Raw genomic sequence first — 25,248 nt, 5'->3', positions numbered from 1 at the left:
ATACAATGCCAGAATGTGTATTCTTTATAATTATGTTATACTGCATCAATAAGAGACCTCAGTAGAAGTGAACGACCTAGTCACTTGTTGAGACGTGTTTACAAAATTGAGAAGGCCTGTGGGTGGCTATTTGCATACTCAGCACAATCAAAATTCAACAATGTCTACTTGTAGGCCTATTACAAGCTGCTCAATGCGGGGACAACAATCTAAGGTCTCTTGAAAATTCTCGGGGGAAACAGTGCTTGTGCTAATCTCGACAAAACTTGAGACCCGTCCCAGACTGCCGATCACTACCTTCTTTCTTCAAAGTCTCAGACCCCTTCCTTTTTCTCTTCTGGTTAGTGAATAAAGGATGGCTGCCCAGTAGCACTCTTTTAAACAAACACAAGCGCCACCAAGCTCTCTGCGATTCAGAGCAGGTAAGTATATGAAATACAGTTAAATGCTTGGGTTTGGGTAGGGGTTGTAAGGAAACCAATTGATACTTTATGGACCTTTCTTTATTCAATCACTTTTTAAAATAGCTCAGCCGCAAGGTTTGCTGTTCTAATTTAAAAAGTGATCATACTCACATACTCAGTAAAATGTTCACATCACATTACAATACTGGTCATTGCTTCATCATATCGCACCAAGATTATGGAACAGATACTGGCACTGTTGTATGCCACGACGGAAGTGAACTGTCAATTACCAGGTTCACCAGACAGTGTACATCTTGATTTCATTTTTTTAATATGTGTGACTGACTCGATTCAAAGCTGCACTTAACAACACACACAAACAATTGAATTCCTTTCTACCCTCAATTCTGAAAGGAACATGCAGTCAATCTACCCTACACATACATCTAAATCTACTCATTTCCCAGATAAGAACTTCTGCACGTTCTCCAACATGGCAATGTATGAACTGTGCTCGTAAGCTGTGCTCAGGTCTGACAGCTTCTCGACAAACTCATTTGATACACCCTTCTCTTCCAGGAGATTCATCAACAAGTCATAGAGATACTGAAATAGAAAACAAAAACAGAATTAGCTCTACAGGAAACAACACTAATTTTAAAATATTACAGCAATAGAACAAAGCTTTTGGGTTATTAGACCATGTGTGTGCACGTGCAATATTTCGTCCAGGGTATGCTAGTCCAACTCATGAGCCTAAATGAATTTTTTGATCCGCAGGCATGAAAAGCCTTCACTGGCAACACCACATTGCGGATACATTACATCAAAAGACAGGAATTAAATTTCCCACCTTGTTTCCATTAACATTCATGCTAGGAAAATAGGACATTATCATAACATAGAGAATGGCTTTATTTGTGGTGAAGTTACGGCTCAAGGCCATCTCTTACAAGTTAATGATTAGATGTTTCCTGGTAATCAATACTGTGAGAAAATGGCTGAAGAGATTTCAATAAGTGGCCCCTCATTTTAAAGCGTACAATCTGAAAATTTTGTTTTTATAGCATTGCTGATTTTTCTACGTAAATTCCTATTTTCAACAAGAAGTTGAAAAGTCTTCTAATACGGCAGGTACCGTGTGACAGCTGGTATAGTTCCAAGAACCTTCACTATGTGCTCTGTGAGGCAGCTGCTATAACTGCTACTAGCGCTATGGTAAGAGAATCACCAGTTTCAAGCAGAAGCATGTTAGCATGCTGTTCAGCTGGCAGCATGAATTTACTTTAAGCTGTGGCTATAAGCTTTGATTTGTCTAATGGTCACCGGAAGAAGCATTAGATTTATCAGCAATAGGTCATCCAATACAGTTCTCTGTCATCTAAACACTGAACTAAATCTACAGGCCTAGCAGCAACAGCAATTATGTGATCCCAGCTGAGTACAGCACAGCTTACATTTTGATTAGACATCTCTTATTTTTTTAAATATTTACTAACACATCCCTTGTGGCAAGGTTTTGGGAAATCTTCATATAAACAAATGTTTAGAGCCTTTTACTACTTTATCTAATACACTTTTTACATCAAAAGGAGTGGACATCTTTCTGATGTGATTGATGTCAAGAGGTGATAATCTTGCTGATTTTCGTCTAGGCCAACAGGAATAAAATTTAGTGCTTTTATTAGTAGCAAGAGTTTTTCCACCTTTTTAAATTTTAGATTTCTAAACGACATCATGTTACGGAACATTCAAACAGAATACACGACTACAAAGCCTCAGTTATGTGAGCATGAACACAAATGTATTTGTATGCCCAAATGCACAGAAATATTTGAATGCTGTATTGAACATCATTACTTAACTAACAGCGTTGTGGTTTCTGTTATGGGCAAGACACAGGAAAGACTTGCATCTAAGAATTATTTAATTTAAATAAAACATCAATTTAAAATCTTACCCCATCTAGGACATCCCCTGAAACAGCGTAAGTCTTCTCTGTCCATTCTCCTTCAAACAGTGTGACCTCATCAATGCCAAAAATATCATCTGAGGGGAAAGAAGAAGAAAAAAGTCATTACAAAACACATTATCAACAGATTTTTGGGGAAAGACTCCAACGCACAGTTTAAGGGCACGTGTACGTGAATTATTTTAAAAAATTTGAATTTTTTATTTTCGTGTATTACTATTCTTTGGAGTTCTCTCTTTCAGAATATATATAGTTTACATAAGTTAGCAAGCATATTTTGTCCTAAATGTTGTTTTTAAAAATGTCTGCACTAACTAGCCAAGCCCCTTTAAATGTCAAATATTTGAAAGTGTCATAACTTTTCCACCAGTAAAAATATCGGAAAGTGGTAAGTAGTATTTTATCGATTGGCTGCTGTGCGTAAGAACCGACTGCTCTTAGACCTGCCAGCTGCAACGTGTTAGGTTTTAAACAGAAGCCAGTAGCATGCAAGACATTCTATTTGTAAAGATCCAGCATTTGCCTGATGTGAAAATGGTAAACCACAGAAAACCACCTCCAGGGCTTATTACAACTGTAGGAGAAACCAGGGTAATTTGGAAGCTATGAGAAAAATGGTGTGGGCTAGTTTACTTCACAAAGCATCAGCTGATGACCACCCACAACATGTGTTATGTCCTCCAGGTACAGACTCCTGGTGTGGGTACCAGAGAGCAAAGGCTGAGGGTAAAGATTATTCTCATAAACATTCATTACCTTATGCTGTTATTGAAGCCATAAGACCTATTTATATAGATCTTAGTGCCAAAAATCTCTTCGAAAAATGTTTATATGGACGAACACAGAACCGTAATGAGGGTTTCCATCATTGCATTTGGGAACGTGTGCCAAAATGCAGATTTGTAGGTCTTCCTACTCTAAAAATGGGTGTATTGGACGCAGTAATCTGCTTGAATTCAGGTGCTTCATCCATATGTAAGGTACTGGAGTCATTAGGAATGTCTCCAGGGGAAAATATGGCCTCAGCATTAGCTGCAATTGATCACCATAGAGTAACTGATGCTGAGAGGGCCGTATTTGAAAGCTCGAAAGAAGCCAGAACAAAGAGAAGGAATATGAAAAATCAGCAGGATGATGAGTGTGTCCTCAATCATGAGGAATATGGAGCTGGAATGCATTGAAACTAGACGGGTTGGTCACAAACTTAAATTTTTACTTTAATTGGCTCTCCTGAAAAATTGTATTTTTTAGAATATTTATTTTACTATCTCAGTGACCATTAATGACAGACCACTGAAATTTGGCACACAGTTTCAGTGTGCAATTATCTGAAAAGTAGACTACAATCATGAACATAGTTCTTTATTTATGAATAAAATATTCAACAAAATTTATGAAAATATTAATAACAATTTTAAAAATTTTCCTACAAAAGAACTATTTTACCAAATTTCATGATTGTAGTCAACTTTGTAGCTACATGCTGTGGGTAGCACATGTAAAAATATCATTCAAATCACACGAGTAGTTTCTGAGTTTACCCATCCGACAGCTTGGAGCGATTTTGCAGACTTAAAAAACAATGCAAGAAATAAACTCTCATAAAAAATTAACAATTAAAATTAACCAATAACTAATAATATAAAAACAATCTACAATGTTCATTCACTGCACATAATTTTTGTCCACCTAGAACAAGTGTATCTGGCCAAATTATGATGGCAAATATAGTGCTTTTCCACTATTTTACAATGGTCTTCAGAGACACGTGCCCTTAAAAGAAACCCTTTTGACTACATGTAAGACAACATTGACAACATACATTAATCACCATTGATATGCATTTAGTTACCCAGGCGGCAGGTTCCCTATCTGTTGTTTACCTACTCTTCTCTTAAATAACTGCAAAGAATTTGGAAATTTACTGAACATACCCCTTGGTAAATTATCCAAATCCCTAACTCCTCTTCCTATAAATGAATATTTGCCCCCAATTTGTGCTCTTGAATTCCATCTACTTCATATTGTGATCTTTCCGACTTTTAGAAACACCACTCGAACCTATTAGTCTACTAATGTCAATCCACGCTCGAACATACCACTTAGTTGATCAGCTCGTCTCCTTTCTCCAAAGTCTTCCCATCCCAAACTTTGCAACATTTTAATAATACTACTCTTTTGTCAGAAATCACTCAGAACAAATCGAGTTGCTTTTCTTAGGATAATTTTCCAGTTCTCGAATCAAGTAATCCTGCAACCATACTCTAGTTGGGGTCTTACCCGAGACTTATATGGTCTCTCCTTTACATCCGTACTCCAACCCCTAAATACCCTCATCTGTATAGCTCCACTATAAACTGTTATGCTTTTGAAAGTTCAGTCTGCAAGCCTCTGTGAATTAACTAAGCACCTCTTCACTAAGAGAACCAAACGAGTTCAGTCCTGGGACAGGTAATTATAGTTTTGGATTATGAAGTCTGAAAACATGACTAAAATGCTCAGTATACAGTAGTCAACAAGTAACACATATTCCAGTATTCAATATGTTAATACCGAGTCTAAATATTGTCACGAAGATCTTCCTCTATTTCCCTCAGATGGCTGAACCACTAAACCTTGTTTATATGCACAGCTTCATTCATCGAAACATTCTTAACTTTATTTTTTTTACATAGTCATTCCGATTACCCTCCTGCCACTATTCCCATCTGATTGGACCAGTAATCATTTGTTCTAGTTTCATGTCACTTCCATTTTATGCATAATCCAGAATAACAGGCCCAAAGTATGTGAAAAAAAGCAGCTCGATTTGTTCCAAGTAATTTCCGACAAAAGAATAGCGTTACGAAAATGTTGCAAAGTTTGGACTGGGAAGACTTGGGAGAAAGAAGACAAGTGGCAAGACTAAGGGCCTGTACTACGACAGCCAGATAAAAGTGCGGTATAAATTTATTTGGCAGTTTGGACATTTATCTGGAAGTTCAGTTGAAACCGCGTACTACGACTTTCGTTTATGTGCAATCTGAGAAAATATTCTCGAGTATAGCTATGCCGAAGTTGGAGAGGCTGTTAACGCTCTTATCTGGGACTTAGCTCTTACCGGGGACGCTTCTGTAAAGAATCAAGATGGCTACTCATGAAGATGAATCTACATCTGCATGATGCTGTGCGAAATTAAGTTGTTACAATGTAATTTATGTATATATTTATAAAGTATGTCATGCTTCCTGTCCAGCTATCACAGAATTCTTAAAGATTTCCCAAAGTAGCAAGTTGTTGCTACTGAGTATAACAGTAGTACACAAGCAGTCAACCGCAAGCTTCATGGGTAGCCGGTGGTCGTTTAGGCAGCAAAGTTTGCTGATAACAGTTTTTCGTGGGTTCGAGTCCCAATAGTCTAACATTTTTTTTACTTTGTAAATGGTAGTCGGTAGGGTACTAGAGGTGATAGTACACATTTTCTAATCATTAAAATGTGTGCCAAAAGTGTGGGTTCTATTCCAAATCCATCCGCGACGCACATATTGAGTAAAGGTATACGACGTTGTTCATGGCGATTCGTCCGTCGAATGAGGATGTTAAGGAGGTTATATTTCTTGTACTTCATAACAACTTGCTACAAAAGTATTTACGCTAAAGTGAGATAAATGCTTGCCAGTTACTATTCTCACGTTGTATTGAAAAGAAAGAAACTAACTACTTATTCAATGAGCAAACAATTTTTGAATTAATAATAAAATTAATGATCCCACGCTGCGTCAGTGGCATTCATTACGAATATAAACTTCGCGCAACCTCGTAAATAGTACTAGACAAAAAAGATACATAACCTGAATCTTAACTTTTGCGTCCAGGTTACATTCTCAGTCTTTTTATTTTCTAAAACAGTTTCTTTATACAGTTAATTAATTTTAACATTTCTTCGTATGTGTGGATTTCAGTTCTAATTCTGTTCTTGACCTGGACTTCCACATTATAGCTTAATAAGAGTCTGATATTGGATTCTAGTAATACAATTTCAAAAGAAATAGCGCTAAACAAACGAAAACACCAGGTAACACGTATACCACCGCGCTAAAATTCACTATATTTTCAGTAACCTTATTACCAACCCAATAAAAATGTTACTACATCCTCCGCATTACAATACCGTAGTTAAAATCCGTTGGTAGTACGCAAGAAAATATTTAACTTCTAGTTTGCAAAACTGCAGCCTACGTATCTGACTGTTTATCTGACAGTCGTAGTACAGGCCCTAAGTGGTATGTCGCAATTTACAAACTGTATCAAGTAATTTAGTCACCCAAGCAGCAGATTCCCTATCTGTTGTTTATCTAGTCTTCTCATAAATAACTGCTAAGAACTTGGAAATTTATTGAACATACCCCTTGGTAAATTATTCCAATCCCTAAATCCTCTTCCTATAAATGAATAATTGCCCCAATTTGCCTTCTTGAATTCCATCTATTATCTTCATATTGTGATCTTTCCTACTTTTAGAAACAACACTCAATTAAGTGGTATGTTCCGAGCTGTCAGTGGAGAGATGATGTGGAATGACATTAGTATATGAATAAGTTTGAGTGGTGTTTTTAAATGTAAGAAAGATCACAATATGAAGATAAAGTTGGAATTCAAGAGGACAAATAGGGAGGGGAGTTAGGGATTGGAATAATTTACTAAGGGAGATGTTCAATAAATTTCCAAATTCTTTGCAATTATTTAAGACTAGTTATTGCTGGAAACATGAGGTATGGTTTTGCATGTTACTTAAATTGTTTGATTCAGAATACGGATAATTCGACGTTTGAAGAATGATGTCTGTCCCATCACAGAAATTCAGACTTTTAATTCACAATTTTCTTTAATTTTTGAAAGAAAAATAGTATTTTACTGCAGTTTATAAATCTCATATCCTTTGTTCCGTACCTACACCAATGACGTAGAACAACTTTGAAAGGAAATTATTTTGGTTCCACCTCAATACCTCTCAGATTCTTAAAATCTAACTTTTTCCTATTATTATTCTTTGTTATGCTCAACTAAGGAGCGTGATTGAACTTATTTAGCCGATGCTGTTCCCTTTTTCTTCTCCCAAAATCTCTTCATCTACTCGCCGTGGCTTTTCTTGCGATTTTCTGACCAGGTTTTGTTGGTGGTAGTCCTTGGATAATGTTTAAAGCGGTGATTTTCTGAACTTAGATCTGTCTAACACAATGCTATCTGTGATGCCTATTTCCTGAAGATCTTTTCTAACTTTGAGCAGCAAACTGTTTTTTACTTTCATTGATAGGGCAAGAATCCGAATTCTTTTCGTCAATCTCTGATTAGTCATTCTGAGAATATATCCATAAAATTTCACTGTCTTTTCCTAACTGTGTCAGATTTTCTCTGAGTGTTGGTACAGGTCAATAGATTTACTTATCATCCAGATCCCCCCGAAAAGACTGGTCTAAAAATTTTCCTTAAGATATTTCTTTCTTGCTTTACTACATCTTTAATCAATGATCTTCCCCAATGAACAGTTTTTCAGATGCATACAGTGCTTCAGGCTTGATTACAAGGTCCTAGGACCTTTCTAATGGGTGCTAGTTACACAATATGTCAAGTTGCTTTACGTCGCACCGATACAGATAGGTCTTATGACTACGGTGGGATAGGAAAGTGCTAGGAGTGGGAAAAGAGCGGCCGTGGCCTTCAGGTACAGCCCCAGCATTTACCTGGTGTGAAAATGGGAAACCAGGGAAAACCATTATCAGTGCCAACTCGGATGTAAATAAACAGTTTTAGTGTTTACATTTAAATTTGGAACACGATAGGAATTTTGCTGGCTGCCGAAGCCTGTCGCACTCCTCTGGGGCAATGATTAACGACTGACAGATGAAATGATAGTGGAGTGTGTTGCTAGAATGAAAGATGACAGGGAAAACCGGCAGTGCTGTGCGCGAGCGGTGTCTGGATTAGCGTGGAATCGCATACGAGCACTCGATTCCGCAGGATGTAACAAACCCGTCTGGCTCTCCACAGCAAATGAGTGATTATGAACGAGTAGTAGAACACCAGAAGTTCAATAATGTTATTGGCTTTACGTCCCACTAATTACTTTTACGGTTTTCGGAGATAGTTTTTTTCCATGGCATTTAAAAGGTTTAAACTGTGAATCAAGGTAATTACATGCAGAAATGGGCCTTAGAATATTCTGTGACGCAACAAGGTTTGGCATTTCTGAATGACGAGATGGTGAGTTGAAATCACTTAATCTGAAGTTCAGTTTTTGCGCCCCAGGCACTTTGAACTAACAAGTTTTTACACTATGAAGGGAAATGAGGAGTGAGGTTGTCTCCAATGGCTATTCTCACTAAGCCAAAATATACCATTAGTTTGCCAAGTCCACTAAAATGCATACTCCAACTCCATGTTCACATCTTTGGAAAGACAGGAACACACAATAAAATAAACATACAATGAGAGGCCAAAGTGAGAAGGGTAAGCAATGGAAAGAGGAAAAAAGGACATACATGAAAATACGAAAGGACAGTGACATTCTCATCATTACACATGGCCGTCTTCAAAGATATGGGCTCTTTCCTCGTTAATCGCAGTTCTATATCCAATCCTTCTTAGCTCTCAACAAACTCGTTTTTGCTTCCAAGCTTGATCGGCAGAGCAGGCTTCAACACTCATTGAGAGGGGACATCTTGACAGATCTTCATACAGTCTTGATGCAGGCAGTGTGGGATAAGAAGGTAGCTGGATAAACACAGGAAAAGGTAGACACATCAGGATAAATATAAAGGTTATTATCCTAATCTTATTCCATTTGCAACTTTTGGCCATAAATAAGTATGCCTTAACATCCACATGAAAGAGAAATTACTGGCCATATTTTTACTTACTGTAACCTTCTTCAGACTGCTGTTCACTTTGAGCGCCAGTGAAGGAACAGCTGAAACTCAGAGTCTGTGATCCTCGTTTAATATCTACTTCAAAGCTTGGTTTTGACTTCATATCTGCAAATTCGGGCTTATCCATGTTGGGATTTATTTCCGCTTCTGCTTCAGCATCGACGGTGTGGTTGACGTTAAAATTTATTGAGATCCTGAAAAAGAAATGGAAAACATGATACAGAAATAATAATACTGAATGCTTAAAATGATGTTCATTGATCAAAGAGCAGATCATTCACCTGTGCGAATACTCTAAACTGAAGATGGAAATAATGATATTTGGCTATTCATATTTTTATATCCCACCGACACAGGTTTTATGGCAACGATGGGAAAGGGCTTTTCTATTGATGAAGCATCATGCGATTGAATTTCAAACAAGTAACGCCAAATTTTGTCACCGATGATCAGTCAGATGACCGAGAGGCTTACTCAACTGAACAGATGAGGAGAAGAATGATATCCTAAAAGCTGGATTACTATCGGCTCTCCTTGTCGTGTACCTTCATTCCTCCTTTTGTTCTGAGATTAAGTGGTGATGGACCCTGTGCTTGCTCACAATCTCAGCGCCTGTTAAGATCTTCAGTTAAAAGGCATGGCAGGTGTTACACTAGGACTCATGAGAGTTGGTGTTTCACGTTTAACACCAGCAACAAGAAACAATTTACTAACGCGGCTCGAAAATAGTCTGTTGCCACGGTAACGACCCCAGGATGCCACATTTTGAGAGATGCTATCATCACATGGCTTAGCTTGCTCTGTCACTTTTGTTATAACATTTACAGTGGTGCTGTGTTGTTACAGCTTTACGTGTTTTCCGAATATTATTGTAAGCTATGATTTTCAAAACCATCATCTTTGCTGTGATTGTAGGAAATCCACCTGAATCGCTTCCAAAGGAAAGCCATGTCAGGCCTTTTCTTTTCGTTTGCAGGAAACTGTTAATATGAAACTCATTCCTGAGTGTTCAGCAACATCTGGACCTTTCAAGGCGTTTCCAGGAGAGTATCCGTCATATGCAGCCTGAGATGTGGCAAACTGGACAATCCAACCACACTGGTGTGAGAGTTTCTAACCAAACGTGGAACTCCTATGCTTCAACATCCCCAACTACTGAACTGATTTAACCCTGTACGACTTCCATTTCTTTCCAAGAATGAAAAGATATCTTATGGGATATCATCAGGAAAAAATGAGGTAATGGCAGCATTGGTTTCAAGCAGTGCTCCCAGAAATCTTACCAACACTGGCAAAAATAAGCAGTCCCTCAAGGGGGATTCCTTCACAAGTGGTTGTACATCAGTGTTTTAGAGAATTTATCTTAAGGAACTATATAACAAGTCTCCCAAACTTTTAGACCCAACCTTTGTAATTAAATGTAACTCAAGAAATAAGAAATGGGAAAGACACAAAAATAAAGCCAATAAACAACTGGATTGAATAACCTGATGTACAGTAGAGAAAATCAGCTACAAATGATGTAATTATGTGGTCTCATTAATTTTTATGACACTATACTTGATAAATTTTCTCCTAAAATGAAATTATCGTATACAGGGTCCCTCTTATAAACCCAGACCAAACGCACAGTGTTTGTTCTCTGGGCTATGGTAGGGAGGTGCACGCATAGTTCTTGACCTTGCAAGCAACCTGCACGTATTAGACCCGGCAAGCATGAATCGCCAGTCTGAATCTAAGCTGTTAACATGGTGAGACAGTTCTCATTGCAACACTGTATTTTTGTACGTAAAAGTTCTGGTACCAGGCGAGTTGGCCGTGCGGTTAGGGGCGTACAGCTGTGAGCTTGCATCCGGGAGACAAGTGGGTTTGAACCCCACTGTCGGAAGCCTTGAAGATGGTTTTCCATGGTTTCCCATTTTCACACCAGGCTCTGTATCTTAATCACGGCCACGGCCGCTTCCTTCCCACTCCTAGGCCTTTCCTATCACACCATCGCCATAAGACCTATCTGTGTCGGTGTGACGTAAAGCAAGTTGTAAAAATAAAAGTTCTGGTTTCATCTTAATGGTCGTGTGAACAGTCATAAGCCTCGCTATTGGTGTGCAGAAAATCCTAATGGCGTTCATGAAGTTCCTCATTATGATAGGAAGATTGGTGTTTGGTTTGCTGTTATTGCAAGATGAATAATTAGGCCTATTTTTTTTTTTTCGAGATGACAGTAAATGCAGAGATGTACCAAGATGACATTTTAATGCAGTTCTTCCATCAGTTAATGGAAGAAGAAAAATCACGTGGTTGGATTAAACAGGATTCAGGCCCCCTGCTCATACAGTAGAAGATTCCCTTCTTTCAATAAGTGTTTGCACACAGAGTGATCAGTGTTGGTCTATTCTCCCACCCCTCATTCTCCAGATATAACAGTGTGTGATTTTTACTTGAGGGGTAACCTGAAAGAAAAAGTGTATTGAACAAATCCTCACACACTGGAGGAACCGAAAGAAAACATTATGAATGAAATCAGAAATATTACAATGGCAGAAGTCACTCACATCAATCAGAATGTGGTTACCAGATACAATGCCTGTATAACCCAGGAAGGACGACACTTCCAGCATCTTTTATAAGATAAGATTTCATATATTATTGTATACACGCTTAAAGCAGGGTGGCCGCACGCGACATAATTTTGGTCAAGGCAGCTGCCGTAGCGCAGAGTACAAACACCGTGCATTCGGTCTGAGTTTATAAGAGAGACCCTGTATTTAAAAAAAAGAGGATAGAAATGAGCTAACTAAATATGGGAGAAAAGACTAAGAAAGTAATCAGAAAAGAGATAAGAAAATATATCTTTAATTTATGTCATATACAAATACAAAAATGAAAAGAAACACACAAGATAAACAAAAAGAGAGCTCAGCGTGGGAAGAGGAAGCAACAGAAAGAGTAGATAAGGTAGAACGTGAAAACATAAAAGGATAACCCACACTTTTATAAACTGTCTTCAAGCAAATCACAGCTTTTCTACGTCCACTTTTTCTCAGATTCTGATAGTTTCCCAGCTTCAACACCCAATGACAGATTTTCAGTCTTGATGCAGGAAGTGTAGGATAAGAAGAGAAATTGGAAAGGAACAGGGAAGATGTGTAAATGACTAGGACACAGGAGCAGGAAAAGAATCCTAAATTTAACATAACACAATAACAGATCAGTGTCCTTTTCTTTCTATATATGATGTCATTTATCACTCGTTTGCGCTTTTCCATTACATTTTTAATTTAAGGGAATTTATTCAAGATTAGCAATTCTAATCGCTAAACAACTTCTTTACTTACTCCTCATCTCCAGCTTTCTTTGTTAATGTGACTTCACTACCATCTAGGCGGACACTGAAATCATCGACTTGGGTAGGAATTGTTTTTATCTTTTGAAGTTTGCGCTCAGCAGCAATTTCTTCAGAAAGGAATTCCACCAGTTCCTTCTCACCTAAAAAAGGAAGAAGAAAGAAAATTAAATCAAAACTTTGAAATTCATCGCAATGTAATAGAGAGAATATCATAAGATAGGTTAATCTTGATGTTTTCAGAGTTAAAGTTCAGGGAGAGGCAAACTGTTGCTGGAAGGATTGGTATTTGTTGCTTTCGGCATGTTGTAGACCTTGAAGGGCCACGAGAGTGAATTTGTCAGATCAGACCATGCAAAATCAGCTGCAGGATGGAAGACTTATTAAAGAGGCATCTGCCAGAAGCTACTCCTAAATCACACCATAGAACTCATATGAGGTGTGTAAGCAATAATTTTAATTTTTTGCCTGTATTGATGGATGTAACTCACTTTTTACAATCTTGGTTTGTAACTTGATGTTTTATTCCACCTAATCAATACATACATTTTTTACGAATAGGACTAGTTTCAGCCGTATAACTCTGTCATCTTCTGCTATTTAGTGTCCTATGTTCTGTGCTGATTCTCTCACTGAACTAGTGCAGTGGTATTTCCTACCAGCTGATAACACTTTGCCCAGTATTTGGAATGCCCAGTTTCGCAATAGGTATGCTGCTACCCGAGTAGTCGACATCTTTATTTCAAAACGCCTGCGGGGTGGATATTCGAAGTGGGTGCGTAAATTATGCAAGAAAATAAGGTATTTTGTTGAAAGAGTAAGATTTATTTAACTGACATATCTTATACAATGTAAATATTTTACATATGATAAATATTTCTGCTCTATAGTATTCTAATCTTCTGTGAAAATAGTAATGAGCAGTGTGGTGACTGACAGTGGAAAACAGACGAGGCAGCGTGGAGCTGGCTGTGAATGGCGGTCTAATCGGCACAATGGGCGGCAAGCGGACGCGCAATACTTCGCCTCTTCTACCTACGTGTGTGGCAAAAGTAGACATCACATTAAAAAATAAAATACATTTAGCTGTTTATCTAAAACTTTCCTGTTTACATCAAATCTTATGCCAAAAAACTAAAATTTTTGAAACCACCTAACCTTTTCACGCCAGGATTTAAAACTCGCATAACAAACTCCCCTTTAATCATTTAAACTATAAGGAAGCCGATAATATTTCTAAATATACTGTCAATGTTCAATATTAATGTCTTATACTCATGGCAAGTTAGAAAATTTTATCTTAATCATAAGTACGCTAAGTCACAGAATATCTGATAACATGCACTAAAAATTTCCACTCTTTCAAGCCCAGTTTGCCTTTTCTATCCTTTCACAGGATGGTGGCGACAACTTCACCTCCCGTAATGCTTGCCAAATGGATATGTCCTATCTACTGGTCTTATGCGTTTCCTGGTCTGGCCAGCATATTCTGTAGATATGAACTGCATTGAATATGCATGACATGAACTGAAGCAATTTTATGGTGCATATAAATGCCTATTTGGGCCATTTTTGCTGCTTTGGCCATATTTTGATTTTAGTGATATAAGGTCATATGTGGTTATATTTTGAGCATTTCTGTTTAAACTGAGTTATCTCTTTTTAACAAGGTATATGTTATCTGCGTCGTTTCGAACACAGGATTTCAAAATGCTGTAGTAGATGTATTTTTCTATCTTTTCCCGAAACAGGTAGGAAGCAGATTTAGACGATTTTGAAAAAAAAAAAAAAAAGAGAGAGAGAGAGAGAGATATGCTGTACGAACGTATGCTGACAGATACCAAAGCGCATGCTAATACAGTGAGTGAAACCTCGGAATGCGAGTAACTTGGTCTACGAGTGTTTTGCAAGACGAACGTCACGTGTGCCTACTTCATCCCCTCCCCTGTTCGTTTGTTGAATGGAAGAACAAGGTCATTGGTCCTGTAGTGAAGAAATAACATTTCTCAATGCAAATTTTGTTTCTAGCATGAATTCTATATTTTGGCTTTGCTGTGTAAACAACAGTAGTAATAAAGTGTACGCCAGATGTCTCACGGCGATTCATAGTTTGTGTGTCAAAGGTTGCCAATATGAATCTCGAAGATAACGGAGGTCTACCAATTCAGCACTAGCGAGCTAAAAGTTTTGCGTACTAATGATGAACCAAGTGCCTCCATAAACATCTATTCGCAATTAGCACTGTGGTCTCTTCTGTTAGATAAGAGCGGAAACATTTAAGGAGAGTTGTCTTTGTTACAATTCTGATGTCCTGCCTTTTTCTCTCCCACTCTCTCCTAACTTCAGTGTTCTCTGCCCAGTATGCTGATGACTGGCAGTTTAACATGGCTGCTAGTATAACAAATGCATAGTGCACTAGGGCCTGGTTTCATTAACAACTTTAACAATTTTTTCCACCAACAAATGTTAACTTTGCTGTAACCAGACCTTTTGAACAATGTTCCAGATTGAGAAATGGTTCTGCATCATAATGATTTTGAAAATTTGACAAATGCAGAATTTCTACTAAGATAAAGATTATTGAAAACGGTCATTAGTAAGGTGTTGATGAAATCCCAGTGGGGTTTGAGTAAGAAAATTTTACCTCGTATTACTGCAGAGGGGAAATGTGTTTGTTATAAATGCTATGGACCCACCAACCCACCCAAAAAAGTAACTAATACTAAACTTAAATAACGAGGAAAGCAACGGGAAACTATCTCATTCACTCATTTCCCTAGTACGCCTCTTCAGTGATGCCTAGGCCATCTATGACAGCCAATGGCGGAGCTGTTGATGATTCAACCAGCCTTAGGGCTGAAGACTGAACATACACTTAAATAACCTAATAGGACCTATCATTGATCATGTGTCATCTTCCATGTTTCCTGCGGCCAACTTACTACTACTGCTACTGGCTGGAATTTCATGCAATACGATGTCCATCCCAGAAAAAACTACCACACAAGAAAAAGTCCTGGACAATTGGGGCCAAGGCAAATACGAAACGAAACAGAAACCCCGCTATGCAGGTCTCCCTTCGTTTGAGAGGCTCTCTGTCTAGTACCTCTGACTGGTTAGACCAATGGTTCTTTTGTCACTAGTCAAGACATACGCAGACCAATAAAGGAAAGCTGCAGCACAAGAAAAACCAAACAATGTGAGCCAAGAACACACAAAACAGAATGCCCTTTCCTTCGAGAGGCTCTCTGTTTAATAACCCTGATGTTAGACAAATGTTTTTTTTTTTTTTTGTCACTACACGGGATAATCCTTCCTAGCGAATAGAGCTTAAGGGATTTTTCTAAATAATTACATTTCTTTGATAATGAAAAATCCCTTAAGCTCTATTCGGTTGATTAACCTGCAGGAAGTATGATATATATATTTTCAAAATTGCAATCCAATAAGCTTACCTTTGGTATGGATCCTTAGCATACCGCATCCACAGCCACAAACATTGCTAGGATGTTTCAGTTTCAATCCTCCAACAAATTGGGGATCTTCATTCCTCGTCGAGCACATGTGCCATAAAGTACGGGTAAGTTGCCGCTTAGTTGTATCCAAAACGCTATTTGCAGCTTTCGCTTGACTAAAGGGGCTGGGCAGGCATTTCTTGGATGAAATCCTCAATACTGACGTTAAAATCTTATTCATGATTACTAAATTCAAAGCCTAATTGAGTTAATTTCGCAATGCCTGTAAAACTACACGACGAATTTGTATCACCTTTCCCTGTGCAGCTCCAGCTATCAAGGATCTTATAAACCGAAAGATATCTCACCATATGGGAATTGCTTTGTGCCAATATTAGAGATTGAGAATACACTAAATGCACAGAAACTATTATGGGAAAATTGTAAATGTTTATATAATATTATTGGTAACTAGATTTAAACATATTTTAATATTATAAAATTGTGTTTTAGAGCGTATATTGTAATTAATCAATGTAATGAGGCTCTGTACATTTTCAAAAAAATATTTATGATTTGGCAATAACACGATATTTGACAAAGACAACTGCAATTCAATCGAAACGGGTATATCTTCCATGTTTATGATGTTTGTTGTGTATGGCGACGGAAGGTCCAAGAGTATTTATAACATGTTACAATTCTGATGTGTTTGGATTAAAGTATTGGGACGATTCAGTTCACAGTGAATAAACTGTGTGTTGTGAATTTATTAGTGTAAGGTAGATGAAGTTTTTCGAAGAAGATTGATGTTACAAGAGGAAATACCGGTGAGTGCATGTTTTGAACCCCAAACATCTATTGGATGAAAGCTTTCATGATGTTGTACAACATGTCTCCCTACATTCACGGATGTCATTATTTGTAAACAGCTTTTGATAAATTCTTTTTATGTTTGGAATGTTAACTGTTATATTCTATACGCCTTCAGTTTATAGCTTGTGTTCTATAATTTACCCCGAAACATTTTATTATTTATCACCAATTGCTAATTTTAGAACCTCAACTCACGTACTTGCAACGCATTTTGTTGTGTAATACGCTAGTTCGCATTAAAGCAAATTCATTAAAGTTTAATTGAAACTCGCGATGAAAAATTAATATTTAATTGCATGCACTGTGCATGTAAGTGTAGCGAAAGGTAAGTTGTGACGGTATATGTATAGTACGCGAACCTTTTCTTGAGCCCTGAACTCCATAGTGCATAATGGGAACTAGGGCTCAAGGAAAAGTTCGCATACTATACTGGAGTTTCTGTAAAATTCAGTATCCCTGAGATTACACACATTAAGTGTGCTGTTGTTTTTATGAATATATGCTACAGTAATCATACCTCGGATTGTTTGTAGGAGAGATATGTGTTCGTTATGAGTACCAGCGATACATCAGCCCTCCCTGAGAAGTATATTTACTTATTATAACTTAATATCATGAAGCACACATCATTTCCCATGCTTCCTGTGGCTACTACCACTGTCATTGGCTAAAACATTCAGTGTGACGTCATTCCTAAGAATCACCACACACATTTTGTAATCAACCACTACACAATCATATTACATTCTTTTCATTTTTGTTCATTTTTTCCTACTAGGGACCACTGTGCTCATCTTAACTCTTAGCTAAGGTCTTCTGCTTTTTCTTGGCCCAGTACGCTTTTATTTTCTGGCTGTGTGCCTGTTTCCTTTCATCCGTCCACTTAGTCTGGTGGTCCCTGTACTCTTTTACCTTGTGAGGGACAGTGGGAAGACTCCCTGTAGGATGACCTGTTGGTTTGAGATCGGTTCTCTATGATCTCTAACGAGATCTGTAGTTCCTCTAGGTCTGATTTTACTGACGTGATCCACTTGGTCTTGGAAGCCTTTCTTCTACTTGTCACTGTGAGGATTCTGTTGGTGAACCTGCAAGATTTCAGGCGGCTCATGTGCCCACAGAAAGTCGGTCGCCTTTTCCTCATATATGTGAGTATGTCTTCCTGATGTTCATAGAGCTCGTTGTTGTGGCTGATCCTGTAGGTGCCATCCTCCTCTCTTACGGGTCCTAGTATACTGTCAAGATCTTCCTCTCTAAGTTCTAGTTTTTGTGAGTGGGCCTTTTGATTCAGCAAGAGGCACTCGGAGGCGTAGAGTACAGAGGGTCTTACTGCCGTACTGAGTTGTTGTGTTTCAGCTTAGGTTCTTGGAGAACTGGGCGAGTTGGCCGTGCAGTTAGGGTTGCGCAGCTGTGAGCTTGCATCCGGGAGGTGGTGGGTTCGAACCCCACTGTTAGCAGCCCTGAAGATGGTTTTCCGTGGTTTTCATTTTCACACCAGTCAAATGCTGGGGCTGTACCTTAATTAAGGCCATGGTCACTTCCTTCCAACTCCTAGGCCTTTTGCTATCCCATCGTCGCCATAAGACCTATCTGTGTCGATGCGACTTAAAACAAATAGCAAAGGTTCTTGGAGAGATACTTGGAGGTGTAGACGCTTTTACAGGAATGATGGGCCCTCTCTACTTGGGTACGATGTGCATTGGTATCACCCAAATATCACTGTAAAATTTTTCACAAATGGAACATAATAATTGCTTTTACACATATCAAGTGAAAAATCCCTGGCAAATTAAGAAATACCGTCGTTATTTGAGAAATATGAAAACATACTTAAGGCTTGTAGACAGGACTGGTTTATGACGTACTGCGCTGCTGGTGCCGTCTTTTGTTACTTTCTTCAGGTCCACGGCTAGCACCTTGGAATGGGAGTGCTATGTCTGTAGATTCTCATTATCTTTGTCCATATGACTAGAGCGGCCAGTTCAAACAGCAAAATTTAATTAATATATTTAATGCAGCCAAATAGCCCTAACAGAGAATATAGGTTACATTGATGGGTTACATATTTGCATAATCACTTATAGACATTGTTCTTCTTGTACAGAATTCAATGTGGTACTGTCCACACGTTTTTCCACATAGTTTGCACTCACAGTCTATACTTGGGTCATGGAAGTGTTTTGATTTGCAGAGTAGGTGATGAAAACCGTGAACTGCTAATCTTGTAATGACATGTCTTAATTCAAAATTAGCTTTCGTCCACGAGCGATCTATCATTGCCCCTGTGCCATAGAAGTCTGGTTGGACTTCTTCTCTCTTCTCCGTCAGATTTGCTAGCAGTTTCTTTGATGCACCGGTGTTCGGTAGTGGCATACTTGTCCTGAGATCTTCTATGAGAAATGATTCCTTTGCGAGCAGATATACAAGTCTAGATCGTGTCGTTTTTGGTACACCTATTACCTTCTTTATATAGTTCGCTTTCACCTTTCACAGCAAAATGGAGGTCAGCAAAAAAATAGCATGATCCCTGGACCAATAAATATTTTTATTTCTGTTCGAACGAAACTAGCTCGATCCCTGGACCAATAAATCACTAGTCCACTGAATTTTTCTTATGTACATTGGCCATACAATTTTGTCGCCTATTAAATATTGCATATCGCGATACAATTCATGAAATGATGATGTTTGAAAAGTGAAGCAATGAAACGAAAGCAAAGAACTTCAGTGAACACAGATATCACACACGAAATCGTTGAAAGTGTAAGACAAAAGACATATTTGTGTCACTGTGAGCGCAACACCAAATGCACTTGCAAAGTGGTAAAGTACGTATACATAATATTCTCCAAAAATCAAATATTTCTTAATTTGCCAGGGATTTTTCACTTGATATATGTAAAAGCAATTATTATGTTCCATTTGTGACAAATTTTAAAGTGATATTTGGGTGATACCAATGCGCACTATACCCCTCTACTTGTTGCACCTGGTGTCTATGGCTGCAGTGTGTTCATATTCTTATTGTTATACTCTTCACTTTATCATCAATGGGGCCGATAGCATAAATGGTATTCGGATGATGTTTATGGTTACACACTGTTTAAGTACTGCAGCCGCATTGCAAATACATTATTTATCACCTAGACACTGTCTAAAACCGATGTTCAACTGGCCATGTTTAAATACTACCAAGAACACTGTTTAACCTCAAATTTTAGGAGTGTATCATAATTAGAGGTTATGTACCTTGAAACATATGACACAAAGGACAGTCCGGTAACTGTCAACTTGACTACAATTCTTGGCAACCTGTATATTTTATTATATCGGGTGTAATTTCCCTGGAATTATATGCCACTTCGACTACATCCATATCAGAATAACTTGTCCTGATCGTCAGAGGACTGTCACATATATCAGCTGGGAGGGATTCAGTTATTACATTTACTGCCAAGTAAGCACACATTATAGTGACACTAAAAAGTAGGTTGTGTGTATGTAATTTTTTTTTTCCGGATAATCATCGTGCTAATGCAGGTACTGCAACTGTAAAAATGGGGAAACTACAGAAAACAATTTTCAGGGCTGCCAATGGTGTGTTTTGAACGTATGATCTCTAGATTACAAGTTACATATCTGTATGACCCAAACAACTTCTTCGGTTACACAGCAATATAGTTTCTTCTTCCCTTCGAACAAGCTATTTAGATTACATTCACAGTAGGCTAACAACACTATAATCAAAGATAGCCTACACTTCCTTGTACGGTGGCGTGTTGCTTTAGTGTCGATAATATTATGAGATTTTATTTCCACCGAAAGCGATAGCCTATTCTTACCTCTGGGCAAGTCGTCCTCATGCTTAGTCATGTTTGAGTAATGCGTAGGAAGACTACAGCTGACTAATGTTTGGCACATGCAGCGACGAATTTTATTAATTAATATTAATATTAAAACTTTAAACGACGTCTAGCTAAACACCAGCTGAACATTGTGTATGCAGTGGAAGATCGTGCTTGACTTAAACTTTTTTTAGGTAGGCTTTGTCTAAGACTTAAAGCTAGTCATCGTTTCTGTAATCGGTCCGATGTATCTTCATTGATGACATACTGGTGTGGAGCTGCTGTTTCATATCATTCAAGGTTAGAGTGGAACACAGTAGAGCCATAAAGTTGTGGTTGTCTCATCTGTTGGGCACAGCTGTTCTACACAATACAATACACAATAAAAAATCCTACCCAGTGTGGCTGACATGAAACATTTGTGCAGTTTGATGCACGAGGTGCAGGGGAATATCTGGGTAGGCCTGTTAACTTTGCAGGTCCTATAGTGAACTAATGCCGAATTCTCCAGCTCACAGTTCGACGTATGATAAGTTTTCAGGTCTCATAATACGTGTCCATGGAACGAAAAGATGATCTGTGATTTTTCTATTTTACTTTAGAACCCAGTATAAGCATGTAAAACAAAACACACAGAATTGTTAAATTAATTTGCAAATTATTTTTCACTTTAAAAGTACCAGGAACATTTATTTTGGATATTAAGTTCAATAATTATTTAGGCTATTTCTCATATTTCTGATGTTTTTCATCTACTAAGTTATGAGTGGTGTTTCCGTGCCTATTGTGCATATGTAGGGAAGCAAAAAAGCATAGAAAAATGATGTGTAACAATACCTTATGTAGGAGAAAGTAGAAGTCCTTCTTTTATGCTTACTAGAGACTCACCATCCCACCCCAGGAAGTACTGTATTCTTACTTATGTAAAAGAATGAAAATCAATACTGTGTACATCAGTGAAATGCAGCTATTTTCTGTGTTCTGTTGGTTGGTCAAGTTTCATATTGTCTCCAATAGAGCTTACATCGTGTTCAGCCACAGGTCTGCCATATTTGGTAAAAGCAAGAACATTAGAAAATATCTGAAAAAAAGGTTAATAGATTATACCTTTAAGGTAAGGGTGTATTCTTCCCGAAGGCATGTCCGAACCTCCGCAGAGGTCTGCCTGAGCCGGAGTTTACGTACGGTAGGATAGCCAGTTCTTTTCTGCTCCTCCATTTGCTTACCCCCACCAACAGCGCGTGGTAACCCATCCAAATCTTGACCACGCCCAATGTTGCGTAACTTCGAAGATCTCACGGGATCCGGTGTTTCAACACGGCTACGGTCGTTGGCATACCTTTAAAAGATAATAATAATAATAATAATAATAATAATAATAATAGACTGCTGTATGAAAATCTATTAACTTTGAAGTTTTTCAGTCTGTCAAAACTAATGTAGGATTGAAATACCTGGAAAAAAAAAAGACATTTAATACCAGATTCGTTGTCGTCGGCTGTAACTTGATCCGAGTCTAGATAACTTTTTCCTGCATAAAGTGAGCAGTTCAACTCAGTTTGTGGATGTGTTTGCGATCCTAAACAGACCAATCTTGGAATAAAACATATGCCCGCACAAATTACACTGAATGGATTCAAGAGGACGGGGTTGTAATTGATGGAGCTTTCTTGCTTCATAATCTATAAGTTCACTGAAGTGTCCATGGGCAAATTTGTTTGGGTTTAAAATACAATTACGCAACATAGATATCTAAGTTGAATTTACGACGTAATGCAACGTTTTCACATGAGCTGGTCATAAATCAGCTACAAACTTTCACATCTTGATGCTAATTCCATTAGACCACATCATAAACGTAATATTAAGATCAAATTTAAGTGAAATAAGCACAAATTTGGAATGCTTTTCCATATCATTTCACATGTAAAATACGTGTATAGTATTTGTAATTATATGTATTCTGCATTCATTCCCAATATTTGTACATAAATTTTAAACTGTCTTCGAATTTTAACATCGAATAAGATTTTAGACTAACACTATTGTCATTTACTACACATATGACAGCCTTGTTTAAGTGGAAATTCACCAGCATGTTCACTAGTGCAATTTATTTTTAATCAATTTGATATTTTCTTAATGATAAGACATTGTAAGTGTTTTTTAATGTATTCACTCATGCAACATGTTTTACAATTTTCTAACCAGACGTCTGGCAGAACTTTCAAGTATTGATATGACTGACGATGCCCCACAAAAGGGGCGAAACATGTCTCAACTATTTTAATGATGTTTAGCTAACGTATGGTTCATGGTTGTGGGTTACTGTAGTCACGTCCTAGTTCATGAACCATGGACAACGGCTGAGTGGCCTAGTAAGTGGTCCTGAGAGTTGGGATACTAGTTGCTACAGAATGGGAGTGGGCATCTCAGACATATTCCGAGTCATGGCCCTCCTTGTGCTCAGGCGGCTAGGACTATACAATTCATCGGTGGTCCATAACCCGTTAGAGGAGAGATGCTCGCTTGGACTATGTGCAACTAGGGTAGCATCCTGCTTCATGTATTTACAGAGCTCAGAACATGTTAAGCAGGCCTATGGGAGTAACAGAGTCCCACTCCCATTTGGCAGGCGAGGGACTCCTTGGAAACAACTTGGCGAACGAAATGGAATTCGATGGGGAGCTATCAATATTAATGGGGCTTATGGAAGAAAGAAAGTAGAACTGGCTGAGTCAGCAAAGAGTGTGCATCTGGATGTGCTAGGAGTAAGTGATATTCGGGTAAAGAGAGATAACGAGGAAGAGATAGGAGAATAAAGTGTACTTGACGGGTGTTAGAAAGGGAAGAGCAGAGTCTGGGGTAGGGCTCTTTATCAGGAATACCATTGCACGCAATATAGTTTCTGTTAGGCACGTAAATGAGCAAATGATGTGGGTAGATTTGTCAGAGGAATTAGGACTAGAATTGTCTCCATGTATTCACCATGTGAGGGTGCAGATGAGGATGAAGTTGACAAGTTTTATGAAGCATTGAGTGACATCGTGGTCAGGGTCAACAGCGAGGATAGAATAGTGCTAATGGCCTATTTCAATGCGAGAGTTGGGAATAGAACTGAAGGATACGAAAGGGTGATTGGTAAATGTGGGGAAGATATGGAAGCTAATGGGAATGGGAAGCGTTTGCTGGACTTCTGTGCTGGTATGGGTTTAGCAGTTACGAATACATTCTTCAAGCATAAGGCTATTCACCGCTACACATGGGAGGCTAGGGGTACCAGATCCATAATAGACTATATCTTAACCGACTTCGAATTCAGGAAATCTGTTAGGAATGTACGAGTTTTCCGGGGATTTTTCGATGATACAGACCACTATTTGATCTGTAGTGAACTAAGTATCTCTAGGCCTGGGGTAGAGAAAGTGAAATCTGTCAGCAAATGAATAAGGGTAGAAAATCTCCAGGATGAGGAAATTAGACAGAAGTACATGAATGTGATTAGTGAGAAGTTTCGAACAGTGGATAGTAGCAGGTTCAGGATATAGAAAGTGAATGGGTGGCATACAGGGATGCTGTAGTAGAAACAACAAGGGAATGTCTAGGAACAATTGTGTGTAAAGATGAGAAAAGGCAAACATCTTGATGGAATGATGAAGTGAGAGCAGCTTGTAAACGTAAAAAGAAGGCTTATCAGAAATGGCTCCAAACAAGGACCGAGGCAGACAGGGATTTGTATGTAGATGAAAGAAACAGAGCGAAACAAATAGTTGTTGAATCCAAAAAGAAGTCGTGGGAAGAATTTGGTAATAACCTGGAAAGGCTAGGTCAAGCAGCAGGGAAAGCTATCTGGACAGTAATAAAAAATCTTAGGAAGGGAGCGAAAAAGGAAATGAGCAGTGTTTTGAGTAATTCAGGTGAACTCATAATAGATCCCAGGGAATCACTGGAGAGGTGGAGGGAATATTTTGAACATCTTCTCAATGTAAAAGGAAATCATCCTGGTGGTGTTGCGAACAGCCAAACTGATGGGGAGGAGGAAAATGATGTTGGTGAAATTACGCTTGAGGAAGTGGAAAGGATGGTAGCCTAAATAAACTCCATTGTCATAAAGCAGCAGGAATAGATGGAATTAGACCTGAAATGGTGAAGTATAGTGGGAAGGCAGGGATGAAATGGCTTCATAGAGTAGTAAAATTACCGTGGAGTGTTGGTAAGGTACCTTCAGATTGGACAAAAGCAGTAATTGCACCTATCTATAAGCAAGGAAACAGGAAGGATTGCTACAACTATCGAGGTATCTCATTGTTTAGTATACCAGGCAAAGTATTCACTGGCATCTTAGAAGGGAGGATGCGATCAGTCGTTGAGAGGAAGTTGGATGAAAAACCGTGTGGTTTCAGACCACAGAGAGGCTGTCAGGATCAGATTTTCAGTATGCGCCAGGT

At 38.3% G+C, this 25,248-nt stretch overlaps 2 protein-coding genes across 3 annotated transcripts in view; one reads left to right on the top strand and one right to left on the bottom strand.

The window, feature by feature from the left end:
- Positions 1-485: 485 nt before the first annotated feature.
- P32 (complement C1q binding protein P32) lies at positions 486-16,428 on the bottom strand. Its single transcript, XM_067154587.2, has 5 exons — positions 16,083-16,428; positions 12,620-12,770; positions 9,276-9,478; positions 2,368-2,456; positions 486-1,013 (listed from the first exon to the last, which is right to left on the bottom strand). The coding sequence occupies exons 1-5, from the start codon at positions 16,321-16,323 to the stop codon at positions 864-866; spliced, it is 834 nt and encodes a 277-aa protein (XP_067010688.1). The 5' UTR covers positions 16,324-16,428; the 3' UTR covers positions 486-863.
- A 330-nt stretch (positions 16,429-16,758) lies between these two features.
- Prp8 (pre-mRNA processing factor 8) overlaps positions 16,759-25,248 on the top strand; it is a 222,019-nt gene continuing 213,529 nt past the window's right edge. For both annotated transcript variants that reach the window (XM_067154586.2, XM_067154585.2), the window contains exon 1: positions 16,759-16,912. The gene's annotated coding sequence lies outside the window, so the exon portion shown is untranslated. The remainder of the gene's footprint in view (positions 16,913-25,248) is intronic.

This window comes from Anabrus simplex, chromosome 10, assembly GCF_040414725.1.
Source record: "Anabrus simplex isolate iqAnaSimp1 chromosome 10, ASM4041472v1, whole genome shotgun sequence".
Lineage (NCBI taxonomy): Eukaryota > Metazoa > Arthropoda > Insecta > Orthoptera > Tettigoniidae > Anabrus > Anabrus simplex.
This window is presented reverse-complemented; position numbering and strand designations above follow the sequence as displayed.